General features: G+C 42.7%; 1 protein-coding gene across 1 annotated transcript in view; it reads left to right on the top strand.

Moving 5' to 3' along the window:
* The window catches only part of LOC140202521 (receptor-type tyrosine-protein phosphatase R-like), a 285,315-nt gene that overhangs the window by 184,833 nt on the left and 73,569 nt on the right, over positions 1-26,913 (top strand). Inside the window, exons 6-7 of the mRNA XM_072267467.1 lie at positions 2,317-2,503; positions 4,345-4,429. Of these exons, the coding sequence (XP_072123568.1) occupies positions 2,317-2,503; positions 4,345-4,429 (272 nt within the window). The remainder of the gene's footprint in view (positions 1-2,316; positions 2,504-4,344; positions 4,430-26,913) is intronic.

The following is a 26,913-nucleotide window of genomic DNA, read 5'->3' as shown; positions in this document are numbered from 1 at the left end:
CTCAATGTCAGCAAGACGAAGGAATTGGTTGTTGACTTCAGAAGGAGTAGCGGACCGCACGACCCAATTTACATCGGTGGTGTGCAAGTGGAACAAGTCAAAAGCTTTAAGTTCCTTGGGGTCAATATCACAAATGATCTGACTTGGTCCAACCAAGCTGAGTTCACTGCCAAGAAGGCCCACCAGCGCCTTTACTTCCTGAGAAAACTAAAGAAATTTGGCCTGTCCCCTAAAACCCTCACTAATTTTTATAGACGCGCCGTAGAAAGCATTCTTCTAGGGTGCATCACAACCTGGTATGGAAGTTGTCCTGTCCAAGACCGAAAGAAGCTGCAGAAGATCGTGAACACGGCGCAGCACATCACACAAACCAATCGTCCGTCCTTGGACTCACTTTACACCGCACGCTGTCGGAGCAGAGCTGCCAGGATAATCAAGGACACAACCCACCCAGCCAACACACTTTTCGTCCCTCTTCCCTCCGGGAGAAGGCTCAGGAGCTTGAAGACTCATACAGCCAGATTTGGGAACAGCTTCTTTCCAACTGTGATATGACTGCTGAACGGATGCTGACCCGGATCTGGGCCGTACCCTCCAAATATCCAGACCTGCCTCTCGGTTTTTGTGCACTACCTTACTATTTTCTATTTATGATTTATAATTTAAATTTTTATATTTACTAATTTTTACTATTTTTAATATTTTTAATATTTAATATTTGTAATCCAGGGAGCGGGAAGTGCAGAATCAAATATCGCTGTGATGATTGTACGTTCTAGTATCAATTGTTTGTGGACAATAAAGTATAAAGTATGTCTTAAGGTTTTATGGTCTTATTTCTTTGTTTCGTGGCTGCCTGTGGGAAGACGAATCTTTGGGTTGTATACTGCATAAATACTTTGATAGTAAATGTACTTGAATCTTTGAATCTTTGAAACCGATCTCAAACCTTCAGTGCCTTGTGGCTAAACCCACTCGTGGGAAAGGCTTCAAGAGTAAACCCTGAGGGAAAAATCAAGAGCTGGAGTCCCTACGGCAGTCCTACATTGAGTTCAGCGCTGACTGGAAACTCCCGCGATGCTGCTGGTGTTGCAGTCTCGGCTGTTCCTTTGGGTTCATCAGCCACATGGGCAACAGCTTGCTCTCCATATCACACTACCCTGACCCGTGTACTGGCTTGTGTATCATATAGTCAGATAAGACACAATATTCATGGTCGACCCTGACCAGTGGAGGGCCATATTAATGCAACTGAATGGCCAAGGGGCTTTATTCTGAAATGTTTCCTCAAGAATATCAGATTCCCAGAGTTCTTCACTGGATAGTAATGATACCACATCCATGAAGAATGGCTACTATGAAGGCAATTTAAAGTTGTGCCTTTGTGGAAATTTTATGTAAGAAAAATTCAGAAAGAGGAAAATTATATTGGAATTTTGAAGTATTTATTTGAGGGAATATATATAAAATCAGATTTCAGAAATAGAGTAAACACAAGAGATTCTGCAGTTGCTGGAAATCCAGAGCAACACACAGAAAATGCCTTGGGAAGAGTGGTTTGAGGTATTTGAGTGTGAGAATGCCAAATACCAGGAGCTGGTAGAGGTGGAGGGCACGATGTGAACCTACTGAGGTGGGGTGTAGAGGTTTTGTTGGCTGCTCACTGTACAGAACCTACTTTCTCCTTGGCATTATGGGGACTTCAAAGAAAAGAGACATCAGGACCATCAAAGAGACGGCTGACTGAGCCTCCAGATGGCGATGGATCCATGGACCAGTGCTGGTGGGACACATGCCAGGGCCTGATCAACCCTGGCTGGGTCACCTCGGAGAGGGTGTCTGATGTTGAAAGACCCAAAACACCCGATAACCCCAGGTTACATCACTGATGGCGTGTCCCATTGCATCCTAGGATGTATCCCAGCATCTGCATTGGAGTAATTGTTAAGTAACAATCATGTTCTCTTCAAGATTTTTTAAATTGAAGGGTAGTTGGTAAATATCAGGCATTGTTTGATATCCTGAAGAAAACACTGAAAGAGGTTGTAAACCAGCGCTCCATGGGGAATCACTGATTGGTGATTTCAGCCATGCAGGTTCATATCCAGCTGGAGCTGTTAGGTTTTACTCCATCATAACAATGAAGACTGCCAACCTCAGTTCCTTTTTTGTTGCATGTTTCAGGTCTTAATGAATATATTCCTTAAAGTTGTGATGTATGTGTTTGCAGGCAGTAGCTGCGGGTAGTGCGTAACGGTTTAAGAAAGGAAAAGCATCTAATAGATATTTTCAATTACTTCTTTTTATAATTCACAGGCGAGGCTCAAACGTGTCACTTACGTTGGATATGAGTACTCTGGGAAATGTTGAATCATTCAGTAGTGCATCAACACCCCGTGAGAAAATATTTCTGGAATATCTACAGACTGCCAGCCGGGTGTTAACCAGATTGCAGCTTAAAGAAATTGTAGCAAGGGCCCAATCCTTTCAAGCTGAATTCATGGTATGAATTTCTATGCAGTAAGTTGTGGTTTCGTACCCCAGTCTGCACATAACATTTGTAACCAATGTAGATTTCACAAAATGCGACGAACCAATTTCAGTCAAAGATACAATTTGGAATAATCAACCAACAGATTACAGGTTTATAGCAAACAACAGGAATTCTGCAGATGCTGGAAATTCAAGCAACTTTGATGTGTGTTGCACAGGTTTATAGCATGTTGTTCTGAAAGATAATTACTTCATTTGTTATATTTTTTCTCATTATAAATTCCTTGTGTTTAATTCCTATTATGCCTAAACCTTATATTTAATATCAATGTATTTGGAGATGGAATGTAGTTATATAACTCAAAACCCAGGCAAAGTTAAAAGTCTTACTTGTTCATGAATTTTAATCTATAATATGTAGACAATTTTACATCGGATCTTCAAGTATCGGCAAACTTCCTTAGTTATGGAGCAGAAAAATTGAATGAAGGATTGCCTGGGTTCTAAGTACACGTGTGCTACCACACATACAATGTGATGAAATGTCTGTGCTGTCACTTAATAGTTACTGTGTTGCACAGACCATGGAAGACTTGCTGCCTATCTTTCTATCATGTTTTTGCATAAATTCAATCAAACTCCTTGTGCGTAAGGGAAAATCTGCTCACAGGTTGACTTTTAATTCTATAATTAATTCCATGTTGCAGCTAGTGACAGAAACTGCACATAGTTGAATTCACAAGAGATATGTGTCCCAGTAGGTTAATACTTCAACAAGTTCTGCAGAAAAGCTTCGCCTGTTTGTTCACCTCGGCACCTATCTGCACCAAGGAAGGCTGAAAAGGAGGAAAGCACTTAGGATGTGGATTCAGTATTTCACTGCAAATAACACATACAATCATTCAAAAATACAATGACAGAACTTTTTATTTAGAGTCATAGAAAAATACTGCACAGAAACAGGCCCTTCAGCCCATCCAGACTGTGCCAAACCATTTATATTTGGCTACTCCCATTGACCTGCGCCAGGGCCATAGCCTTCCATACCCCTATCATTCATGCACCTATCCAAACGTGGAAATCAAGCTCGCACACACCACTTGTGCTGGCAGCTCATTCCACACTCACACAACTCTTGAGTGAAATTTCCCCTCATGTTCCCTTTAAACTTTTCTCCTTTCACCCTGAATCCATAATCTCTGCTTGTAGTCCCACCCAACCTCAGTGGAAAAAGCCTGCTTGCACTTACCCTATCTAAACCCCTCATAATTTTGTATACCTCTATCAAAATTCATCTCAATTTTCTACATTCTAAAGAATACAGTCCAAATCTAGTCAATTTTTCTTTATAGCTTATGTCATCCAGACCAGGCAACATCCTTGGAAATTTTCTCTATACTCTTTTAACCTTACTTACATCTTTCCTGTAGGTAGGTGACCAAAATTGCACACAATACTCAAAAACAACACACACAAACTGCTGGAGGAACTCAACAGAACAGCTATCATCTATGGAAAAGAGTATAGTTGACGTTTCGGGCTTTAGACCCTTCATCAGAATCTCAGCCCGAAACGTCGACTGTACATTTTTCCACAGATGCTGCCTGGCCTGCTGAGTTCCACCAAAATTTTGTATGTGTTGTTTGGATTTCTAACATCTGCAGATTTTATCTTATTTGTGATTGGACACAGTACTCCTAATTAGACCTCACCAATGTCTTACACAACTTCAGCATAACATCCCGTCTCCTGACAACAACTGTGCTTTTCTTTGCTACGTGGTTTGTCGTATGCTAAGCATATTAAAATTTATGATGCTTTTGTCTTCTTTTAATTTCCTTCAAATAACAGGAAATACCCATGAATTTTGTGAATCCCAAAGAACTGAGTATCCCATATCATGGAACTAAGAATAGATATAAAACTATTTTGCCAAGTAAGTTCACCTCTTATACAGCTCTTTATTTGCCATTCTATAGCTTATTTATTGATTTTACTGATATTCAAGCCACATTAATCAGGCCTGGGTTGATTAGTAGAATGCATAATACTGATGTCTGCACTCCTAAATTATCTCTTTTTGTAAGTTAGAGACAGGAAAAAACTTCAAGGAGCATGGATATTGATTGCCACTTTCTATACTAACTCCCTTTACTCATTAGGTGAGAGAAGTAGGGCACTGTGATTTGAAGGAGCTTTAAATAGATAATCAAGATTTATACAATCAGGACAAGAGAAATTCTTTGCACAAATATGCATGTAAAATTTCCATTTGTCATTATCCTTTGAGCTATTGGGATAGAGAGAACAATCATACAATTAATTCAGTTCTAAATGTCAGATAAATGTAATTTTAGATTCCATAAACTTGTATGGAGATAAAAATATGCAATGAGATGCAATGTGTTATTTACATATTTTTAACCATGTTCCATTACATTATTTTGCATGCTGAGATATAAGGTGTATTGCTCAATTCTCAGTTATTAACTGTTGAAGACATCTGTAGTCTTTCTGTCCTGATATCATGCAGTTCAGCACATTCCACCTATTAAGATAAAAGATTAGTCCCAGATATTCTTTAGGTAAGCCTTTGGGGCATTGGGACCAAAGTGATATTATTGTCCTACTAAAGTCTGAGGATTATTTTTGAACTAGATTTGTTAAACAGAGAAGCATTTGGATTACAAACTCCTTCGTCAATCCTAATAAAGGGTCTCGGCCCAAAACATTGACGATACTCTTTTCCGTAGATGCTGCCTGGCCTGCTGAGTTCCTCCAGCATTTTGTGTGTTGCTTGGATTTCCAGCATCTGCAGACTTTCTCCTGTTTGCAGGTGGCTGGCCAGATTTATTCTTGTAGAGAAAGTTCAGATAGCTGTGGCGTGTTTTGAGCGTGTCAGCATCTTCCAGACTTCTGTACTTGAACATGACAGTATTGGACAGAGTAGGTGCAGGCCGATTTCACCTTTGGCTCCACTCTGGATTTGCTACTGGTTCCAGAAGGAAGGTACTGAACTGAGGGGCCAGATAATGGGTGCCACGGCAGTGTAGCAGTTCGCAGGACACTATTACAGCTCGGGGTATTCTGGAGCTCAGAGTCCACTTCCGACACAGTTCTATGGGGAGTCTCTGTATGTCCACCCCGTGAAATGCGCAGGTTTCCCCTGGGCACACGGGTTTCCTCCCACAATCCAAAGGCGTACCAGGCAGATTAATTGGTCATTGAAAATTGTTCCATGATTAGGTTAGGGTTAATCGGGGTTCTAGGGTTACTGGATATGGCTCAAAGAGCCAGGAGGGCCTGCTCCACTCAGTATCTCAATAATAAATAAAAAAACTTTGCACTTGGTTCCTCAGTTGTATGCCAGCTACAGTTGGTGCATTAAGTACAGACATATTCTTTTCAACGGGATCACATATACTAAAAAGGCAAGTGAATACATTTTTTAAGGTATTGGAACTAATCTACTTAAGGCATTTTAAGCTGATATTTTTTTTAAATATTTCACTAAAATTTAAAAATTATAATTATTTCAATGTTTGTCATCTGCTTCTATGTGTCAGAAGGTTACCTATTGGTGGTCCCTGGGAAACTCCTTAGTTTGTACTTTGTTGACAAGACGACAAGGTGTAAATACCACCAGACTGGACCTGCCCAGGCATCATCCGTGATGAAGATGGTAGAGTTTGTCATCAAAACATCGGTTAAAATCAATACCCGTAGCTGGCTGGAAGCTCGAGAAGAGATTATTAGACAAGATGATATTCAGAAACTATTTCCCAAGTCATGTCTGACTACAAAACAGCCAGAGGAGGTGTATGCCACTCTTACATTACTTACAAGCAAATAAGTTGTTTTGTTTTTCAACTGAAAATTAAGTTGACTGAACCAACTGTTGCTAAGTTCAAAATAAATGTATTATCAAAGTACACATAGACAACCCTGAGTATACCCAATAAATCCAATAGCTATTACCGAATCAATGAAAGACGTACCCAACGAGGCGGACAACCAGTGCGCAAAAGACAACAAATAATAATAATAATAAATAAATAAGAAATAAAAATAGAGAATATGAGATGAGGAGTCCTTAAAAGTGAATCCTTATGTTACTGGAACAGTTCCCAGCCCAGGAAATCAGATTTCCTGCTGTTCGTTCCTCTGAGAAAGCACCTTTTACTGCTTGTTCACTTTCGGTTGGACCTTCTGTCAAATGTACACCATTTATCTTCTGCTGATATTCACGTCAGCCATAATCACACTATCAATGTGCAGCAACCCCCACTGAACTGTTCTTATCTCTAACCCTGGCGTTATGCTAAAGCGTAGAGAAAGATGTCAGGGTTTAATCTGTGTTCCCGCAACCAATTGACTCACTTTCAAGGACTCTTCATCTCATGTTCTCTTTATTTATTGCTATTTATTTATATTTGCAGTAGCACAGCTTGTGTTCTTCTGCATTCTGGTTGAACACCCTAGTTGGGCAGTCTTTCATTTGTTCTGTTATAGATATATTATTCTAAAGATTTACTGAGTATGCCCACAAGAAAATGGATCTCAGGGTTGCATATGGTGACATTATATGTACTTTGATAATAAAATTACTTTGAACTTCTGTGTACACACTGAGAACTTAAGTGCAGCTGTCAGAGGATTCCGCAGCAGTCTTTCATGAAGTAAGTATAGGCTCACAACTTCCAAAGAGATGTACTGTATATCCAGTTTATTTCTGTTGTTTGATATCTTACAGCTTATAAAGTCTAATGTTATATTAAATGGAGTTGGTGCTTTTTAGCATGGAATGCCATAATGCCAGGGTCTGGACAGTGGGCTAAGTGTGACAGCAGAAAGTGAAGAGGATGTGTGGAATAACGGATACATGGGCATCACAGCAGCATAGTGGTTAGCACAACGCTTTACAGTACAGGCGACACAGGTTCAAATCCCACCACTGCCTGTAAGGAGTTTGTACATTCTACCCCGTGACTACATCGGTTTTCTCCGGGTGCTCCGGTTTCTTCCCACAATTCAAAGACCAGCCTGTAAAGCAGCCCAAACACTCTTCCAGACGGACAGGAAGCGACTGGCAAGACAGATCATGGGAGCACCAGGTCCTAGCCAGTGTGAGCTGAAGAAGGAAGAGGTGTATACTCACTTCCGGGACAAACTGCGGGTTGCGGATAACAAGGTTGACCTTAGTAAGATGGCGGACCACTATGATCTATTTGACTCCGAGAAGTTGTTGGAGAAAACCGAGAAGGACGAGGTCAAGGAGGCTTTAAGGGAGACAAGTGAAGATACGGCGGCAGGTCCAGATGGCATAAAGAAGGAGGACTCGAAGAGTATTGTGGCGGACAATGAGCAACTCCAACCACGGCTTTCTCTAGGTTAATTGGTCATTGTAAATTGTGCCATGGATCGGGTCAAAACAATAGAGACTTAAGGAGAAGAGGAGTTCGGTGGGTAATAAAATGGATGAGTTCACTGTGCTAGCCAGGCGTCAGAGAACATTTTGGGAGTGCAGTGTTATGTGTTTCACTGGAACGGGGCTGCATGAGGACATACCCGATCAAAACTTTTCCATGGATGGCTTCCAGACCGTTCGGACTGACCAGAAGTGCACTGAGAGCGGTAAGTGTAAAGGATTTGGGTGCTTACTGTTCTGGTTAACAACGAATGGTGCAATCCGGGTCATATTACGATCGAGGAACGTGTTTGTAGACCAGATATTGAACTTTTTACTGTTGGACTCCGGCCATATTCCACCAAGATACAGCACTGGGCGGCACGGGAGGTCGTTCCTGCCTGTGGCCATCGAACTTTGCAGCTTCTCCCGTGGAGGGTCAGACACCCTGAGCCAATAGGCTGGTCCTGGACTTATTTTCCATCTGGCATAGTTTGCATTTTGTTGTTTGATTGTTTGTGGTTTTTGTATTGCTATATTTATGCTCTATTCTTGGTTTGTGCGGCTGTAACGAAACCCATTTTCCCTCGGGATCAATAAAGTATATCTATCTATCTATCTATATATCTACCTATCTATGATTAGGCTAGGATTAAATCTGGGGATGGCTGGGTGGTGCAACTCAGAAGGCCGGAAGGGCCTTTTCCACGCTGTATCCTAATAAATAATTAACCATGTATGGGTGTGCTTGGCAAACACGGAAAGGGAAAAGGATTTGGGTGTGATATTAGACCATTCACAAAGAGTACCCAGATGTTTAACAAGGGAATTGAAGCTTGTATCATTGCTTATATTTTAAAGAAAGGCAATTCTAAGACAATTTAGGCTTTTTTTGCACAGATAATTAGAAAAACAAAGACTTTGCATTAAAGATAGTACTAGCATATTTCATTTCTCATCTGCTCAATCTAACAGAAAGTCCACTATTAAGCTCAGTTTTCATGTATTTAAGTGGCCTGGATTTTGCATTTAGTGACTCTGGTCATTGGATATTACTGTCATGTTTGAAAGAGCAACAGAATCACAACCACATACCCAGGTAGCTGTATAATTGATGTTATATTCAGTTGTGTCCAGCAGTATGTGGAATAGCAAATGATGCCACAGTAAATGTAAAGACTGGTGCTCTTTCAATAGGAGAAGGGTGTTGATATAGCTGCTTCATCGAGCACCTCCACACCATCGGCCACAGACGGGACTTCCCAGTGGCCAAACATTTTAATTCCCATTCCCATTCCTGTTCCGACATGCTGATCCATGGCCTCCTCCTGTGCCAAGATGAGGCCACCCTCAGGGTGGAGGAACAACACCTTATATCCCGTCTGTGTTTCCTCTGAGCTGATGGCATGAATATCGATTTCTCCTTCTGGTGAACAAATTCACACCCCCCGGCCTCTTTTCCCACCCACCTGGTTTCACCTATCACCTTCCAGCTAGCCTCCTCCCCCCCCCCATTTATTCTGGCATCTTCCCCCTTTCTTCTCATTCCTGAAACATCGACTGTTTACACTTTTCCATAGATGCTGCCTGACCTGCTGAGTTCCTCCAGCGTTTTGTGTGCGTTGCTCCCGATGTATCTGCTGTCCTACCTAGTGGCGTGGAGCAGTTTTCACTCACAGGCAAGAAAAGAAGGGTGATTCCATGTGGAAGAAGAAAATAGTGAGTCAAACATTTCCCAGAACAATGACTCCGGTGACTGTGTCCCCTCATCTGTCTCCAACTAAGTCATACTACAGTTGTGGCACGGTGCCTAACGCTGATGTCATCATGAACAGATTAGCAGAATTCAGCACAAGTTCTTGAAGCAGGAAGCAACTATATCAGTGTAATTTTAGCAATAGTAACTTGGATTAGTTTAAGAGAAAGTGCATCTAAATTGGAGCTTTGCAAGGAGGCTTTGAGGGGGAGGAGGGGAGTGATGGGAAGATTAAGGGTAGGTGAGATGGGGAGGAGAAGGAGAGGCTGAAAGAAGGGAAATTGAGGGAGATGGAAGAGAGTGGGAAGATGAGGGAAGTGGGGTGTGGGTGAATGCTGAGGGAGCAGAACAGGTTGAGAGATGATAGAACAGAGGGGTAGGGAGGTGGAGGGGGTTAGGGTTAGGGATTTTGAGCACCGCAGCCAAAAACAGGCCACTTAGCCCATTTAGTCTGTGCCAAACTTACTCTGCCTAGTGCCATGGACCCACATCTAGACCATAACACTCCATGCCCTTTCCACCCATGTACCTATCCAATCTTCCCTTAAGTGTTGAAGTCAAACTTCCACTGGCAGCTCATTCTGTACTTGCACCACCCTCTGAGAGAAGAAGCATCCCCTCAGGTTCCCCTTAAACATTTGGCCCTTCACCGAGAGTTCTTGTTCCACCCAACCTCAGTGGGAAACGGCTGCTTGCATTAACCCTCTCTGTACCCCTCACAATTTAGTATACCTCTTTCAAATCTCCCCTCATTCTTCTACACTGCAGGGAATGAAGTCCGAAGCTATTCAATCATTCCCTATATCTCAGGTCCTCTAGCCTTGGCAACCTCGTCTTTCACTCATTGATATTTTGAATCAGATGGCAGGGGTATTTTGTAGGGGATAGGGGAGGTGAAACAGGACTGGTAAGCAGAATAGGGAGATGTAGTGATTGAGGTGAAATATGGACTATATTTTGGGGATGGGGATCAAACAGGATTGGAAGGCAGAGTAAGAATACTGAAAGGTGAAGATGGATGATGGGGATACAGATTGGAAGCAGTCCATTCAGCCCGTCTTGCCCACGCCAGCTGGGACGCACCTTCAGTATTGATCCCATCTCTCAGTGCTATCGGAAACGAACACAATCTAATTGGTAAAACAGGATCTGCCTTTGACAAAGCCATGTTGGATGTCTCAGATTAGTTTTTACTGTATCAGGTAATCATTAATCCTCTCCCTCAGAATTTTTCCAGCATCTCCCCTGGTGTTAGGTCACTGAGAAGCAGGTGGAGATGAATGAGTGGTTGGGTTTGTTGAGAAGACAGTAGTGAGTGGCTGGGGAGCAGGAAGTGTTGAGAGTGTGAGTAGGGGGGAAATAGAGAGAGTTTTGTGAGCAGTAGTCAGTGTGTGTCTGAGGGAAGGCGAACTGATGGAAGTTGGAGTTAGCAAAAGTGAGGAATGATGAGGTGATGGTGCTAGAGAAAGCAATGGGGGACAGGGGAAAGGAGAAGGAGGGAGGAGGGATGTAAGAATGGTGAGATGTTAAGGGGAGCATTGCTTGTCTTCAACTTTGTGTTAATATTGTATCAGAGGCCTTGAATGCCGAAAACTCTGATGTTCACTTGTGACAAACAGGAGAAAATCTGCCGATGCTGGAAATCCAAGCAACACACACAAAATGCTGGAGGAACTCAGCAGGCCAGGCAGCATCTTTGGAATAGAGTACAGTCAACACTTCAGGCCGAGATCCTTCAGCAGGACCCTTCGCTTGTGTGCATTTTACAATAGTCATTTTAATCTTTTCCCATTGTTCAGGATCACTGGCTAGACCAATATTTGCTGCTCATCCCTAACTACCCTACTGATGCCAGAGGTGACCTCCGTTCCTGAATGGCTATAAAACTGCCAGGGTTTAACCCCTGTGATCTGAAGGACTGGTGGTATCTATCATCAGAATGGTTTGTGATTTAGAGGGAAACATGGAGGTGATGTTGTTCCCAAGTGTTTGAGACCCTTGTGAACCTTGGTGACAGACACTGCTGTTTTGGGAAATGATGTTGGAATAGTCTAGGTGAGTAATTGTAAATGGTGCTTTCTGCTGCTACTGTGTACCGTGGGGGGAATGAACGGCTTCCATGGGTTTCTTTCTTTCGTGGCTGTCTGTGGGGAAAGATGAATTTCAGGGTTGTATACAGCATAACAACTTTGATAATAAATGTACTTTGAACCTTTGAATGCTTGCGGTGGATAATGTAGTGCCTACCAAGAAAGCTGTTTTATCCTCTATGGTATTCAGCTTGTGGAGAGTTGTTGGAGATGCATTCATCCAGATAAGTGGAGATAACTCCATTCTGCCTTGTGAATAGTGGAAAGAAGATGAGGAGAGGTGGTGTGCAGAGGTGCCTCTACCCAGCCGCCAACTTTGTCCTTGTATTTATGTGGCTAGGTCTGTTGAATTTTTGCTCAATGATAAACCTAAGGCTAATATGGTTGGCAATTTGGCATTTGCATGTTAGGGGTGCATGTTTTAACTCAGTCTGGTTGGGAGTAGCCATTGCTTGGCCTTCGCAGTAAATGGCATGAATATTATCGGTGAGTTATCAGCACAAGACTGTTTGCTGTGCAACAAGTAGCTGAAGACTGGCTTCTCGTATGATGAGGATCTTAGAAAAAAGCTTGACTGAAGCTTCAGCTTTGACTATAGTGCTCACACACTGCATCCCATCATTGTTGAAGATGGGGATATACTTAGAGCTGTCCACACCCATTCACTGTTTAATTATTGACCGTGTCAAAACAACTGAACCTGATACTTGGATGATGATTTAAGCGCTGTGCTGAATGGGAAAGATCAGGTGCAGGACGAATTGAGGGGGCAGGGTCCAGGTCCCAGAACATTCGAAGCAGCTAACTCCAATATTTGGACATCGATTTAGGAGCCGAGCCAGATTGAAAAGATCAGGGTGTCGGGACTGGAGGCAAGGGTCAGGCTAATTCAGCTCGTTGTTCTGCTCTGCACTGAACTAAGAGTCTGTGGGCAGACTGTCTTTATGGACTTCAGTTCAGAACGCTATTTACTTGCGTTTATTGTTTGCATGCTTTGTTTTTTTTCCCTCTGTATATTTGATAGTCGTTTTTTATGGTTTTTCTGGGGTTTCTTTGTTTTGTGACTCTCAAGGCGGAATAATGTATACATACTTTGATCATAAATCTATTTTGAATTTTGAATGTTGTATTCACTGTTTCTAAGATTGCAGAGATTTGATTTGATCTGTTGATGGTAAGGTTATTTAATTTGCCTATTGCCAGCTGTTGTGCTGTTCGGCACATACATAGTCTTGTGCTGAACCTACACCATGCTAGTGCGTCATTTTTAAGTCTGACGACACTTCCAACAGGCCCTCTGTGCTGCTCACAGTACAAGGTCACGATGGTAGAGTGAGGATTGGCTGGGGCCATGAGGTTACAGGCTGTAGAAAGGGATATCTTTTCTGCTGATGATGATGGTTCTTGGATGATCAGATTTGTTCGGAGTCTCTCTCATTGAGCACAATGATAGTACCACACAACACACGCAATGGAGGGTCCCCTCAGAAGGACATCCACCCTACTATTACGGATGTCTGCAAACTTTACAAAACCCTTCAGCGAGATTTAGCTACAGCACTGTTATAGTTTATAAAGCATTTGGAACCCCTTTATTCCCTGAGTAGTGGGCTTGTTCAAAGTTCAAGGTAAATTTTATTATCAAAGTATAAATATGTCACCATATACAACCCTGAGGTTCATTTTCCTGTGGGCATACTCAGCAAATCTATAGAATAGTAACTATAACGGGATCAATGAAAAATCGATCAGAAGACAACAAACTCTGCAAATGCAAATATAAACAAATAACAATAAATAATGAAAACTTGAGGTAACAAGATACAAAGTACCTAAAGTGAGATCATGGGTTGTGGGAACATCTCAATAAATGGACAAGTGGGTGTAGTTACCCCCTTTTGTTCACGAGCCTGATGGTTGTGAGGTTGTCCATGGTATTGTTTCAGAGCAGACACTGGAGAATTGAAGACCGGATAATTTCCCTAATGAATGAGCCATCTGCAATGCCAGTGCATGCAGTCTGAGTTTTAAGTTTAACATTGCCTGACCACTGGTTGGTAAGGTTGAGCACCATTTTGATTCTGAAACCACAGCAGTAATTAAAAGCAATGAAAACCTACATTTAGAAGTCAATTTCTCAGAGGCTTAGTTGGGCAGCAGTGACAGAGGTGAGAGAGGGATCATTGTCACTGGCCTCAGCCTTGCAGTACTAATGAGGTAGAATAGAGCTCTGCCCTTCCTGTCTGTGATGCACAGCAGTCCATAAGACCATAAGATATAGGAGCAGGATTAGGCCATTTGGCCTGTCGAGTCTGCTCTGCCATTTCATCGTGCCCGATCCATTCCCATCTCAGCCCCAATCTCCTGCCTTCCCCCCATATCCATTCATGCCCTGACTAATCAAGAATCTATCAACCTCTGCCTTAATTATACCCATTGAATTAGCCTCCACAGTCACTAGTGGCAACGAGTTCCACGGATTCACCACTCTCTGGCTAAAGAAATTGCTCCTCATTGCCATTGTAAAAGGACCCCCCTCTATTCTGAGACTGTGTCACCATAGGAAACACCCTCTCCACATCCAGTCTATCGAATATTTAATAGGTCTTTCAACATTCAATAGGTTTCAATGAGGTCACCCCTCATTCTTCTGAATTCCAGTGATTACAGGACCAGACCATCAAACGCTCCTCATAAGACAGGCCGTTTAATCCTGGAATTATTTTCATGAACCTCCTTTGAACCCTCTCCAGTGTCAGCACATCCCTTCTAAGATAAGGGGCCCAAAACTGCTCACAATACTCCAAGTGAGCCTCACCAATGCTTTAAAAAGCCTGGACATTACATCAACATTCCAGCAGAGGTGGTGCAATTTGGCGCACTTAGTGACAAAAAGGATAGAAAAAATGTTAACGCTTGCTACTTCAGCCCTGCCTCAACAACATTGTTGCTTTGCTGTCATTAATTACACAGTAATAGAGACCAATGAGTTGCCAGCACACATGAAGATCTGTACCAGCTTGAGTTTGATGAGGAAGGGGTTAACTGGGCTGTGGCAGTGGGGAATAACCAATTAAACTGTCAGCTCTCATCGGTTATTGATTCGTGATGGCCTTTATGATCTGTCCTTCCTTTTCAAAAGGAAGTGTCCACAACATGAAATGAGGGGGTTGAGCAGACATTAGAATTGTGGATAAATGTATTTAAGCAAAAATGACCTCAATCAATTTGAAAGTGCTCTTCGCCCACTCAAATTCAGCCCTGAAGTATCTCTTCCTGTCTGCCTTGTGGTTATTCTGCTGTTTTTTTATTGTTTAAACTATCCCGATGAAATTTCTGAGAGTATTTTATGTTATGGAATCTGCTAACAAATCTCAAATCATTCAGTACCAATTATTGCCTTTCCATAATTCTGTTATTGTGTACAAAACAGAGCACTTGATCAAATTGGGGATTTTTAAAGTGTGCCGATATGTGGAGTGTTGTGATGTGATACACGATACACTCAGTTGCCACATTATTAGGTATATCTTTCAGCCTGGTGTGATCTTCTGCTGCTGTCGCCCATCCTCTTCAAGGTTTGACGTGTTGTGTGTTAAGAAATGCTCTTCTGTACACCACCATTGTAAAGCATGATTAGTTGAGATACTTTTGCCTTCCTGTCAGCTTGAAATCTAACTTCCTTCATTAACAAGGCATTTTTGCCCAGAGACTGCAATTCACTGGATAATTTCTTTTATTTTTTGCATCATTCTCTGTTAACTCTGGAGTATGTTATGCATGAAAATTTCAGGAGATCAGCAGTTTCTGAGATACTCAAACCACCCCATCTGGCACCAACAATCATCGTACGGTCAAAGGTATTTAGATCACGTTTCCTCCCCATTCTGATGTTTGGTCTGAACAACAACTGAACCTCTTGACCATGTCTGCATACATTTATGCATTGAGTTAATGCCACATGATTGGCTGATTAGATATTCGCATTAACAAGCAGGTGTAGAGGTGTACCTAACAAAGTGGCCACTGAGTGTAACCTAGAATGGCTGAATACGCATGGGGGGGTGAAAATAGTGCCATGAATTTGGTGATAATAATCAGCATAGCTCTCCTAACTGGTCAGTTACATAGGGCGTTGGCCTTCGGGAAAACTGATCTGGAAAAGCCTGCATTCAGTATCAGGTTGTGCTGAATTATTAAACCTCGAGCAATGGGACAACCAGTTTGGTATAATGACCTCATATACTTTTGACCAAGGAGGAGACAAAATATTAGTTTTAGCTTTTATTGCCGGTACATCTTTGAGGATTGTGTAGACATTAGATAAATACGTTTCTTCTGAGTATCTTAAGATCCTAAGATATAGGAGCAGAATTAGGCTATTTGACCCATCCAGTTTGCTCCGGCATTTCATCACAGCTGATCCAGTTTTTCTCACAGCCCCAGTCTCCGGCCTTCTTGTATGAGATAGAAATAAATTACACACCCGCTATTAATAAATTTATGATGATTAGATTCATGTAACTCCCAGAGAAAATTCACCTTCTCCTTTTTCCCAAACCTTGTACCAGAGCTTGGAATCAAACTGCACAGTCAAATAGCCATTGAATGCATGTACATAGGTGAAAATGACACTTGGCCAACATGCTGTTCACCGCTTATTATCCTAACACAATTTTGTCAGCAGATGAAGGTTAGATGTGGGAATTCAAAAATAATCAAGGAGGGAAGATCTATTCACATTTGCTTGTTCCAAAGAGGTGCTGTGATGAACACAGAACTACTAGAAGAATAAACAGAAGACTGGAAGCTGGGAGAAGCATTAGTTCAGTTTGAATGCTGGGTTCCTTGATGGGTTACATAAATCTGGCTTGCATTTCCTTGAACTTGGAAGACTGAGTGATCCACTCTTCAAAAAATAGGCTAGATACAGAGAATGTGAAACTTATTGGAGGGATTAGCAGGAGACAGAGTCGACCTGAATTTTGAAATGCAGTGCCTGCATGATTGAGTTCTTTGAAGAGGTGACCAAGAGCATTGATGAGGCAAGGCAATAGTCGTTGTCTATGTGAAGTTTAGCAAGGCCTTTGACAAGGTTCCCCGTGGTAGACTGGTCCAGAAGGTTAGATCACATGGGATCTAGCGTAAACATAAACATAGGAACAGAATTAGGCCCTTCAGCCAATTGAGCCTAATCCGCCATTCCATCATGGCTGATTTATTATCCCTCTCAACCCCAAACTCGTGCCTTCTCCCTGTAACCTTTGACAACAACTGCATACAAAATTAGCTTGGTTATAAGTGTCAGAGTGTGGTAATGGGAGGTTGTTCTTCAGATTGGAGGCCAGTGAATGCTGGAGATTCCCAGTTGTTTGTCATCTATATTAACAATTTGAGTGGTTAGTAAATCTGCACATGACATTAAATTGGAAGGGTGACCTTACAGAGGTTTATAAATGGAGAGCGAAGACATTTATAAGACACTAGTCAGGCCACACTTGGAATATTGTCAACAGTTTTGAGCCCCATATTTCAAAAAGGATGTGTTGTCATTGGAGAGAGTCCAGAGGAGATTTCATGAGGATAATTCTAGGAATGAAGGGATAATTCTGGGAAATTAGGAGAATGTGTGTGGGAGGGGGGGATGGGTGGAAATCTCATTGAAACTTACTGAATGTTGAAAGGACCAGATGGGATGGATGTGGAGTGGATGTTTCTTATGGTGGGGGTATCCAGAACTAGAGGAGGCAGCCTCAGAATTGAGGGGCAACCTTTTAGAATAGAGGTAAGAAGGAACTTTTTCAGCCAGAGAGTGGTGAATCTGTGGAATGCTTTGCCACAGAATGCGGAGGAGGCCAAGTCCGTGGGTATATTTAAGATGGAAGTTGATAGTTTCCTGATTGGTCAGGGCATCAAAGGATATGGTGAGAAGGCAGGTGTATGGGGTTGTGTGGGATCTGTGATCAGACATGATAGAATGGTGGAGCAGACTTGATGGGCTGAATGGCCTGATTCTGCTCCTATGTCTTATGGTCTTACGGTCTTTATCTAAGATTAAAAGAGGATCTAGGAAACTGGAGAAGTGAGCCAAGGAAATTAACTCAGACGAGTGTGAACCATTACATTTTGGGAAGTTTTGGAGCAAAGGAGGATGAGGGATGACTTGTGTATAAGATCATAAGAGGCATAGACGGTGTTAACAGCCAGCGCCTTCTTCCCAGAGCAGCGTTGTCTAATACCACAGCACACCCTTTTAAGGGGAGTGGAGGAAAGTTTAAGGAAGATGTCGGACATAGGGTTTTAACACAGAGAGTGGGGAGTGCCTAGAACGCATTGCCAGGGAGGGCACTGGAGACTGATACATGAGAGACATTTAAGAGACTCTTATCTCAGCACATGGATGGAAGTAAAATGGAGACCTATGAGTTACGTAGGAGGGAGAGATTGTATTGATCATGGAGTAAGTTTATATAGGTCAGCACAACATTGTGGGCCGAAGTTCATAAAATAGGGCGGGGCCTGGAGAGTTTGTTGAATGGAAAGTCCTTTGGCTACAAGTACATTGTTCGTTGAATGCAGGTTGATAGACCATAAAACCATGAAATATAGAAGCAGAATCAGGCCATCAAATCTGCTCCACCATTTCATCATGGCTGATCCATTTCCCTCTCAACCCCAATTTCCTGCCTGCTCCCCATATCCCTTCATACCCTGACTAATCTAGCAATGTCTGCCTTAAAGATACCCAGTGACTTGGCCTCCACAGCCTCCTGTGGCAACAAATTCCACACATTCACCACTCTCTGACTAAAGAAATTCCATCTCATCTCCATTCTAAATTGATGTCCCTCTATTCTGTGCCCTCTGGTCCTAGACATGCCCACCATAGGTTACATCCTCTTAACATCCACTCTTTTGAGACCTTTCAACTTTCAATAGATTTCAATGAGATTTCCCCTCATTCTTCTGAATTCCAGTGAGAACAGGCCCTGAACCATCAAACGCTCCTCATACAATACTAAGCCTTTCAATCCTGGAATCATTTTTGTGAACCTCCTTGGAAGCCTCTTCGATGTCAGCACATCCTTTCTTAGATAAGGGGCCCAAAACTGCTCACAATCTTCTAAGTGAGGCCTCACCAGTGCCTTCTAAAACATTACATTACATGCTTGCTTTTATATTCGTATCCTGTCAAAATGAATATGAATTTTGCATTTGCCTTCCTCACCACTGACTCAACTTGCAAATTGACCTTCAGGGAATTCTGCAAGAGGATTGCCAAGTCTCTTTGCACCTCTGATTTGTTGAAATTTTCTCTCCATTTAGAAAATAGTCTATGCTTTTATTTCTTCTACCAAAGTGCATGACCATACACTTCATGGTGCTGAAGAAGGCTTTTGGTATATGCTTGCTTTCACTAGTCAGGGCATTGAGTACAAGAGTAGGGACATCACATTACAGCTGTACAAGATGTTGGTGTGGCCACACTTGTAGTATTGTGTGCAGTTCTGCTTCTCCATCCATAGGAAGAATGCCATTAAACTGGAAAGGATGCAGAAAAGATTCACAAGGATGTGACTGGGACTAAATGGTTGGAGTTATAAGGCGAGACTGGATAGGCTGGGGCTTTTCTCCAAGGAGTGTTGAAGGCTGAAGGTTGACCTTATAGAGCTTTATAAGGTCATAAATGGTGGACAGTCACAGTCGTTTTCTCCACTAGGCAGATCTAAAACTGGAGGGCAGAGGCTTACAGTTAGAATGGGAGTATTTAAAGAGGACCTGAGGGTCAATATTTTCACAAATAGTGTGGTGGGTATCTAAAATCACATCAGGTACTATTATCACCATCATAATCTTCATCATTATGTACTGTGTTGTATGATAAGGCTAATCATGAGCTTTCCATGACCATGATTGTTCTTGGCAAATTTTTTTACAGAAGTCGTTTGCCACTGCCGCCTTCTGGGCAGTGTCTTTACAAGATGGGTGACCCCAGCCAGTATCAATACTCTTCAGAGATTGTCTGCCTGGTGTTAGTAGCTGCTCATACGACCATCCACCAGCTGCTCCCATGGCTTCATGTGATCCTGGTGGTGGGGGTGGGGTGGGGGCTAAGCAGTATAGCGTGCCCTCCTGCTTCAAATTATCCACCATTGTGCCTGTACCAAAAAAGACCAAGGTAATATGCCTAACCGACTGGCGTCCTGTCGCACTCACCTCAATAATAATCAAATGCTTTGAGAGGCTGGTCAAGGACTACATCTGCAGCTTGCTACCACCCACACTGGACCCCCTACAATTCACCTACCGACACAACCGATTGACAGATGACGCAATAGCCACTGCTCTACGTACCGTCTTCTTACACATCTGGAGAAGAAGGATGCTGAAGTGAGAATGCTGTTCTTAGACTACAGTTCAGCATTCAACACCATAGTTCCATCCAGGCTGGACAAGAGGCTCAGAGATCTCAGCCTTGACCCTGCCTTATGCAGCTGGATCCTGGACTTCTTGTCAGATCGCCAGCAGGTGTAAGAGTGGGCTCCCTCACCTCCAACCCTCTGACTCTCAGTACAGGAGCTCCTCAGGGCTGCGTACTGAGTCCCCTTCTTTACTCCCTGTATACCCATGACTGTATCGCCATCCACAGCTCCAATTTGCTAATTAAATTTGCCGGCGACATTACATTGATTGGCCTTATCTCAAACAATAACGAGGTGGCCTACAGGGAAGAAGTCATCTCTCTGACACAGTGGTGTCAAGCAAACAACCTCTCCCTCAATGTCACAAAAACAAAAGAGCTGGTTGTGGATGACAGGAGGAATAGAGGCAGGCCAACCCCTATTGACCTGAATGGATTTGGGATTGAGAGGGTAAACAGCTTCAAGTTCCTTGGCATCCACATCACCGAGGACCTCACGTGGTCTGTACACACTAGCTGTGTGGTGAAAAGGCACAACAGTGCCTCTTTCACCTCAGACGGTTGAGGAAGATTGGTATGAGCCCCCAAATCCTGAGGACATTCTGCAGGGGCACAGGGACTTTCTACAGAGCATCCTGACTGCCTGCATCATTGCCTGCTATGGGAACTGTACCTCCCTTAATCACAGGACTCTGCAGAGAGAGGTGCAGACAGCCCAGTGCATCTGTAGTTGTGAACTTCCCATGATTCAGGATGTTTGCAAGGACAGGTGTATAAAAAGGGCCTGTGGGATCACTGGGGACCCAAGCCATCCCAACCACAATCTGTTCCAGCTGCTACCATCCGGGTAGCGGTACTGCAAAATAAAAGCCAGGACCAACAGGCTCTGGGACAGCTTCTTCCACCAGGCCATCAGACTGATGAACTCACATTGAGAAAGTGTGGTCCCCTTGAAGAGAAAAATGGGAGGAGAGAGCAGGGTATGGTTTGCGATGGGTTCCTATCAGAACTGTTGGAAGTGGATGATGCTTCTATGGCAGAGGTAGTACCACATAGTGTCAAAGGTACATAGTTGGGCTCAGCCTAGTTGAAAGTAGCCATATCCTGGCACTTTCCTGGCATCAGTGTATCTTGCCACTCATCAACCCGTGCCTGAATGTTGCCTTGGTCTAATTGCATGCGGGCATGGCTGTTTCGTTGGTACATTGCAGTCATCAACAAACACCTTCTGTTCTGACATTATGATGGGAGGAAAGCCGTTGATGCAGTATCTGCTGATAATTGGACCAAGAACACTGCCAAGAGGGTTGTTCTGAGGATGTGAAGGTCAATAGTTAATCTTTGGCAAACACAACTGTTTGCCATGTCAATATGTCTTCACACTAAGCTGCTTCCTTTTGATGCCCAGAGATTGATAGAGTCAGGGCGTGAAGGGATAAGGGGAGAAGGCAAGAGATTGGGGCTAAGAGGAAAAAATGGATCAGCCATGATGAAAAAGTGGAGCAGACTTGATGGGCCAAGTGACCAAATTATGTTCCTATACCTTATGGTCTTATGGACTTCAGTTTTACCGAAATCTCTTGATACCTTGACATCAATCTGGAACTGAGAAGAATCAACCTCTCCACAGCATCAACCAGTGACCAATGTGTAGAACTTTGTCCCTGAAAGTACTGAAGCATTGTACTGTTTATCACGATGGGGATATCCAACAAAAAATACGACAGAGTGGTCTTTGCCATTCCCACTAGAGGAATGTGCAGTAGGCAGAAAATGAGTGATGGCAGATCCAATATCCTTCTCCACAGTTTTCACTGAGAGGGTATAATGGGCCGTTGATGCAATTCTGCAATGTAAGTGGATGTGATATTAATTTTGATAACATATAGCAGGGCTCCCCAACCTTCTTTGCACCGTGGACCAGGTTTAATATTGACAATATTCTTGCAGACTGGCCGACCAGGAGGGTGGGTGTTCAAGTAGGGTTAAACTCACCTCAACATGTCTTTTACAGTTAGGGTTGCCAACTTTCTCACTCCCAAATAAGAGACACAAGTAGCAGTCAAATCCCGGGACACTTTACCCCAGGAAAGACGACCGTGACCATGAAGCATTGGGCGGGCACCCGTGTGCGCATGCGTGACGTGCACATGTGATGTGCGCTTGGAGTACGTGCTGATTTTTTTCCCCCACAAATCGGTTTTGCCTTCATCTTCCCGACTATACTGTACATACATTATTTCTACTTTATATAGGCTGTGTATTTATCATATCATTCCTGCTTTTACCATACGTTAGTGTTATTTATTTTCAGTTTTATGTGTTATTTGGTATGATTTGTTAGGTTATGATCACAGTGAACGGTGGTGCTGGCTCGAAGGGCTGAATGGCCTACTCCTGCACCTATTGTCTATTGTCTATTGTTATTTTTTTGGGTCTGGGAACGCTCAAAAATTTTTCCCATATAAATTAATGGTAATTGCTTCTTCACTTCACGCCATTTCGGCACGAAAGCTTTCATAGGAACGCTCTACCTTAGCGGGGGAAATACAGGACAAACCAATTTAGCCCATTATATGGGATGTCCCAGCAAATACGGGGCAGTGGGCAACCCTATGTTCAAGTTCAACAGTGCGCGACCGGGAATGAGGAAAGGTGCAGCTGACTCATATCGTTTCCTCACGGCCCGGGAGCACATGCTTGGCGGCCCGGTACCGATCCACGGCCCGGTGGTTGGGGACCACTGACATATAGGTTACTGATGAGTCTTCAGTGGATCTACCCATAAAATGCCAGGAAGGTGCACACTTCCCACAATAATGGAATTTCCCAATAATGGAAAAGTAAACTTTCATCTATTGAAACTCCACCTAAGTTTAGACATATGCAGCTCTAAGAGTGAGTGAGATCTTAATGCCCAAACAGGGAACATCACAGTGGTGTAGTGGTCAATACAACGCTTTACAGTACTAGCAACACAGGTTCACTTCCCACTGCTATCAGTAAGGAGTTTGTACATTCTCCCCTTGACTGCGTGAGCTTCCTCTGAGTGTTCTGGTTTCCTCACATGGTCCAAAGATATACTGATTAGTAGGTTACGCAAACACAAGGAATTCTGCAGATGCTGGAAATTCAAACAACACACATCAAAGTGGCTGGTGAGCGCAGCAGGCCAGGCAGCATCTCTAGGAAGGGTCTCGGCCTGAAACGTCGACTGTACCTCTTCCTAGAGATGCTGCCTGGCCTGCTGCGTTCACCAGCAACTTTGATGTGTGTTGCCTGATTAGTAGGTTATTTGGTCATTGTAAATTGTCCCGTGATTAGGCTAGGATTTAATTGGGGGATTGTTGGGCAGCATGGTTCAAAGGGCAGGAATGGCCTATTCCCTCCTGTATCTCAATCACTCAATTGATCAGTCAATCAATAAATAAATACATCGATTTAATGTAAAATAGATAGGTGGATGGTGATTTGATTGCACAATTCACTGGGCTTGCTTATGTTATCCACAACAATTTAATTAAACATTGTCATATTGGCGCAACATTCTGCTCAAGTGTGTCAGTATATAATCCTTCATGAGTTTTTCAAAATATTTCCACAGCAAAGGAATGCAACAACTATGGTGTATTTTTCTGTGTCACATAAATTACCTTTGAAAGTTTTTTTAAAAAATTGAAAACTACAATTAACAATGTAAAACTTTTTTGTCCTCTTGAAATATTGCCCATTGTCTTTCAAAGGCATAAGCTGCCAAAATATTTATTGGACTTAGTTATACCATTGTGTGGATAAAGAGCACGTCCCACGTTGTTGAAAAGTTCATGCCATATAATAATTAATAGGTCAGGACCAATTTGGAAGTTACAATTACTTTAGAGTGTTGCCATTCATTTTTAGTTTTCAGAATAGTATTTTCAGAAAACAATATATTATATATATATATATGCTCCTTTTCATTGACTACAGCTCTGCCTTTAATACCATCATTCCAAATAAACTGATTCCTAAGCTCCGGAACCTGGGCCTTAGCACTGAGATCTGCAGCTGGATCTTCAATTTCCTCACAGACAGGACCCAGGCTGTAAAAATAGGGGACAAGCTCTCCTCTACAATCACTCTGAGCACCGGTGCCCCACAAGGCTGTGTACTCAGCCCCCTGCTGTACTCACTGTACACCCATGATTGTGTAGCCAAGTTTTCATCAAGCTCAATATATAAGTTTGCTGATGACACAACAATTGTAGGCCGTATCTCGGGCAATGATGAGTTTGAGTTCAGAGAGGAAATTGAGAACCTGGTGGCATGGTGTGAAGACAATAACCTATCCCTCAATGTCAGCAAGACGAAGGAATTGGTTGTTGACTTCAGAAAGAGTAGCGGACCACACGACCCAATTTACATCGGTGGTGCGCAAGTGGAACAGGTCAAAAGCTTTAAGTCCCTTAGGGTCAATATCACAAATGACCTGACTTGGTCCAACCAGGCAGAGTTCACTGCCAAGAAGGCCCACCAGTGCCTTTACTTCCTGAGAAAACTAAAGAAATTTGGCCTGTCCCCTGAAACCCTCACTAATTTTTATAGATGCACCGTAGAAAGCATTCTTCTAGGGTGCATCACAACCTGGTATGGAAGTTGTCCTGTCCAACACCGAAAGAAGCTGCAGAAGATCGTGAACACAGTGCAGCACATCACACAAACCAATCTTCCGTCCTTGGACTCACTTTACACCGCACGCTGTCGGAGCAGTGCTGCCAGGATACTCAAGGACACGACCCACCCAGCCAACACACTTTTCGTCCCTCTTCCCTCCAGGAGAAGGCTCAGGAGCTTGAAGACTCGTACAGCCAGATTTGGGAACAGCTTCTTTTTGCACTACCTTACTTCCCATTTTTCTATTTTCTATTTATGATTTATAATTTAAATTTTTAATATTTACTAATTTTTACTATTTGTAATATTTTTAATATTTAATTTGTAATCCAGGGAGTGGGAAGCGCAGAATCAAATATTGCTGTGATAATTGTACATTCTAGTATCAATTGTTTGGCGACAATAAAGTATAAGGTATAAAGTATTAATTTATGTTCATAATTGCTATTGCAAAATGATGCAGACATTATGAATAATTTCTGTCTTCAAATGCATCAATCCTCATTGTTGCACTTGTTCTTCAGCTGTATTTCCTTACGATATGGTGGGAAACCAGTCAGCCCATCAAGTCTGTCCTTGCTGACAGATCAGTTCTGTCAGTCCTGTTCTCCTCCTTCAGTGGGTAGTTTCACACTTGCATAGAAACACTCAAACAAATTACAAAAGTCAGCTGAACTTCTGCATGTCCATTTAGAACATTATTCAGTCGAGCAAAAGAACAGCCAGATTCAGCTTCATGCATGATTTTCATTCCAAGATGCAAAATATTCTCAGCAACAGACTCAAAATATTGGAGGAATGCAGCAGGTCATGCAGCATCAATGGAAATGAATAGACAGTCGACGTTTCAGGCCGAGACACTTCTTCGGGAAATATTCAAATAATCTGAGTGGTGCCCAAATGGAAAGGGAAATATAATAGAGTGTACTGTGTTAACTGGTGTCAGCAGAGGTCCCATTGATGTGACTGCTGTGGGAGAGGACTGTTTCCCCAACATTGCTAGCATCTCGATCTATACAACTCTGTTCTCACTGTACTGCTCTCTTCGCTGCATTTTGTCAACCCAAGCTTCTCACTTGAATGGGAATCTTTTGAAATATTCATTGCTTTTAATTTGCGCAGCCTACCATCCAGCCAAGAATTTCCTATTGTGTATGTGTGAATTGGCAGAGCAGACCTTGAGCAAGCTTCAGTGCAATCCTGTAATTGCGAGCCACTTAGCTGACAAAAAAATTGTGCTGCCCTTAAATGCACGTGAAAAGAGTGCATTCAAATTAGCAAGAAGCTGGTCCAATGTGTGATGGTCAAACCAGCAACATTACATCAGTTTGACAGCGGTGAATTGATTAAGCTCGGTCCGGCTGGAATTCTTGCAACTGAGAGTATACAATTCTTTCTTTCAGTTAATTTATTCCTAAATGCAAGAAAGACAATAGTGGTAGGGACTATAAGAATCACCAATGTTTCAATATTATATAAATCATTTGGCACTATACAACCAAAAGACAAACCAAGGGTGGAGTGTGGTCAAAATCATGCATCAAAGGGGTGGATATGGAAACTGCAATCATTCCCATCATTTTAAAGGAATTGGGATGTTTCCTGTTCACTTGTTAGTAAGACACTAGCCACCAGAGATTAAAATGCAGGGTAGGCATTGTAGCATGCTAATTAACTCTTTAGGGGCAAGGCAAATGTGTGCTAAATGAAGTGTTTTTTCTATATTCTTTGAAACATCAAGAGTCAAAGTGAAGATTAGATCTTACTTTAAACGGTGGTGTTATATATTCAGTTGTGTGGTGGTGTAGTGATATCCGCACCTGGGCTTGGGAACGAGAGGTCCCAGGTTTGAATTCAGCCAGCTCCTTGCACGCTTTCTATCCATGCTGGGATGAACATCGAGCTAGCAACTCAGCCTTGTAAAACAGACACGTGCTATAGAAATGGCAAGGGTGCCCCTTGGTGCATCAAACAAGGCGCGGGGAGGAACTTTATTGCATATTCAAAGTGATGATATTTGGTGGCATTACATAGATGAACCTCCTCCTCAAGATTTTGACACAAAACGCGTTAACTGCACGTTATCCAGTTC

This window comes from Mobula birostris, chromosome 9 (genome assembly GCF_030028105.1).
Source record: "Mobula birostris isolate sMobBir1 chromosome 9, sMobBir1.hap1, whole genome shotgun sequence".
NCBI classification, from domain to species: Eukaryota; Metazoa; Chordata; class Chondrichthyes; order Myliobatiformes; family Myliobatidae; genus Mobula; species Mobula birostris.
The sequence above is the reverse complement of the archived record's forward strand: the minus strand, read 5'-3'. Positions and strand labels throughout refer to the sequence as shown.